The 2,362-nt window shown below is 42.2% G+C and overlaps 1 protein-coding gene across 1 annotated transcript in view; it reads right to left on the reverse strand.

Moving 5' to 3' along the window:
- The window catches only part of PI4K2A (phosphatidylinositol 4-kinase type 2 alpha), a 60,665-nt gene that overhangs the window by 41,193 nt on the left and 17,110 nt on the right, over nucleotides 1-2,362 (reverse strand). Inside the window, exon 3 of the mRNA XM_003787293.3 lies at nucleotides 632-763. Coding sequence (XP_003787341.1) covers nucleotides 632-763 — 132 coding nt within the window. The remainder of the gene's footprint in view (nucleotides 1-631; nucleotides 764-2,362) is intronic.

The raw sequence follows: 2,362 nt of genomic DNA on the forward strand, positions 1-2,362 counted from the left end.
GAGGCAGGAGACTCGCTTCAGCCCAGGAGTTGGAGGTTGCTGTGAGCTGTCATGCCAGGGCACTCTACCCAGGGGGACAGCATGAGGCTCTATCTCAAAAAAAAGAAAGAAAGAAAGAAAAGATGACGATAACTATGCAAATGGATCAAAGGAATAAATAAGAAAGTTAGGTCTCAACTCTCTGGAATATTATTCCCCCCATTTTTTTTTTTTAAGAGACAGAGTCTTACTTTATCACTCTCGGTAGAGTGCTGTGGTATCACAACAGCTCACAGCAACCTCCAACTCCTGGGCTTAGGCCATTCTTAGGCGATTCTCCTGCTTTAGCCTCCAGAGTAGGTGGGACTACAGGCGCCCACCCGGCTATTTTTTTGTTGTTGTTGCAGTTTGGGTGGGGCCAGGTTTGAACTTACCACCCTGTGTATATGGGGCTGGCGCCCTACCCACTGAGCCACAGGTGCCACCCCCATTCCCCAAATTTTAGGCCTTAGATGTAAATGAGGAAGATAAGAACCTCAGGGCAGGCTATTTACATGCCCATATTTCTGTCTATAGGCACCTGCTTCACCACTTGAATAACCATGCCACTACAAATCATCACCTTTGATAAGTCACATAGGTGGATCTATACCTTTGGTGGTAGACCGATGCGGTTGAAACGTTGCCCAACTTTTGGCACTTTCTCTAGTGCAAGCCGCTTTCCCCTGGACTTCACTCGATCAATGGCACTATAATTGAAGGTCTCACTGGCTAGGTATACTACCTATATTGGAAAAAGAAGAGACACATAGGTCAGAGCCAAGTTTAAGGAACCAGACTACTATGGCAGAGAGTACATAGCTACATGCTCAACCAGTACTACTCCTCTTCCAGGGCACAGAGAAAGAATGCATTTCTTGGCCTTCCTAGCAACTAGAATAGGAAAGATAACTCAGGCCAATGGAATGTTGACAAGGTGAGGTATGTATGAGCACATCATTTTCAGGCCTGGGCCCTAAAATCTCCCCATCCTGAGTTCACATTCCATAAATAGAGCTGAAAAGGAATGGCTCTGAAATGGCAAAGCCACACCATGGAAGGACCCCAGATCCTTTTTTCCTATACAAGGAGAACTAAGAGAGCTGCCTAACTAGCATGGGTCTATGATATGATCAAGAAATAAAGTCTTATTGTATTAAACTATTGAGATTAAGGGGTTGTGACAGCAGCCAGTATGAATTATAGTTATCTCCCAGGTCAAAAGAATAAGCCAAAATGCCAATTTTCTTTCTAGATAAAAAAAATTGCAGTTTGGAGGCAGCACCTGTGGCTCAAAGGAGTAGGGCGCCAGCCTCATGTACCAGAGGTGGCAGGTTCAAACCCAGTCCCAGCCAAAAAAAAAAAAAAAAAACAGTAATAAAACAAATTGCAGTTTGTACCCTTTTATTTCCTTTTGAATTTTTTACTTTGTGCAATTATTCATATTAAAAAAATTGATTTTCACTTTTAATGGATTGCTATATTTATTCACAGATTCTATCTGGAATATTACACAAAAAAACTAGTAATAGTGGCCACCTCTGAGGAAGGAAACTGAGTGACCAGGAGACAGGGATAGGAGGGAGTCAGAATTATTTTTCTCTGTTTATTCCTCTGTGCTTTGTGATTCTGTACCCGACACATGCTCACCTATTCAAAAAACATTTTTAAGCCATCAATATTATATTTGATTGTCAAATTGTGGTGATAGCACTATAATGTATAATTGCATTCATTGTCACACTTATCACATGGCCTTGAAATTTATCCATTTATATACCTAACTCTATTATAGGCAGTGACTCATGCCTAAGGCCAGTAGGTAGTTTTAGAACAGCCTGAGCAACAAACCAAGATCCCATCTCTACAAAAAACACAGAAAAATCAGCTGGGTGTGGTGGCCCATTCCTCTATAGGAGGCAAAGGCAGAAAGATCCATTAAGCCCAAGAGTTTGAAGTTACAGTGAGCTGTGATAACACCACTGCACTCTAGCCCAGGCCAAAAACGAACAAACAAATAAAAAAACTAATGAGACTTAAGGAAGCAGAAAACATGTGTACATACATTAGCATCCCCAGCACCTAACAATGCTTGGAGCATTCTCATTCAGTATTCAAGTGAATGAATGAATGAATGAATGAGCTACAAGCTTCTTTCATAGATAGCAACAAGTGGGTTTTAGCATATAAATACCTAAAATCAAATTCTTTTTTTTTTTTTGAGACAGAGCCTCAAGCTGTCCCCCAGGGTAGAGTGCCGTGGCATTACAGCTCACAGCAACCTCCAACTCCTGGGCTCAAGCGAGTCTCCTGCCTCCGCCTCCCAAGTAGCTGGGACCACAGG

This window comes from Otolemur garnettii, unplaced genomic scaffold, assembly GCF_000181295.1.
Source record: "Otolemur garnettii isolate 467f Iridium unplaced genomic scaffold, OtoGar3 scaffold00021, whole genome shotgun sequence".
In the NCBI taxonomy this organism is placed as follows: Eukaryota; Metazoa; Chordata; class Mammalia; order Primates; family Galagidae; genus Otolemur; species Otolemur garnettii.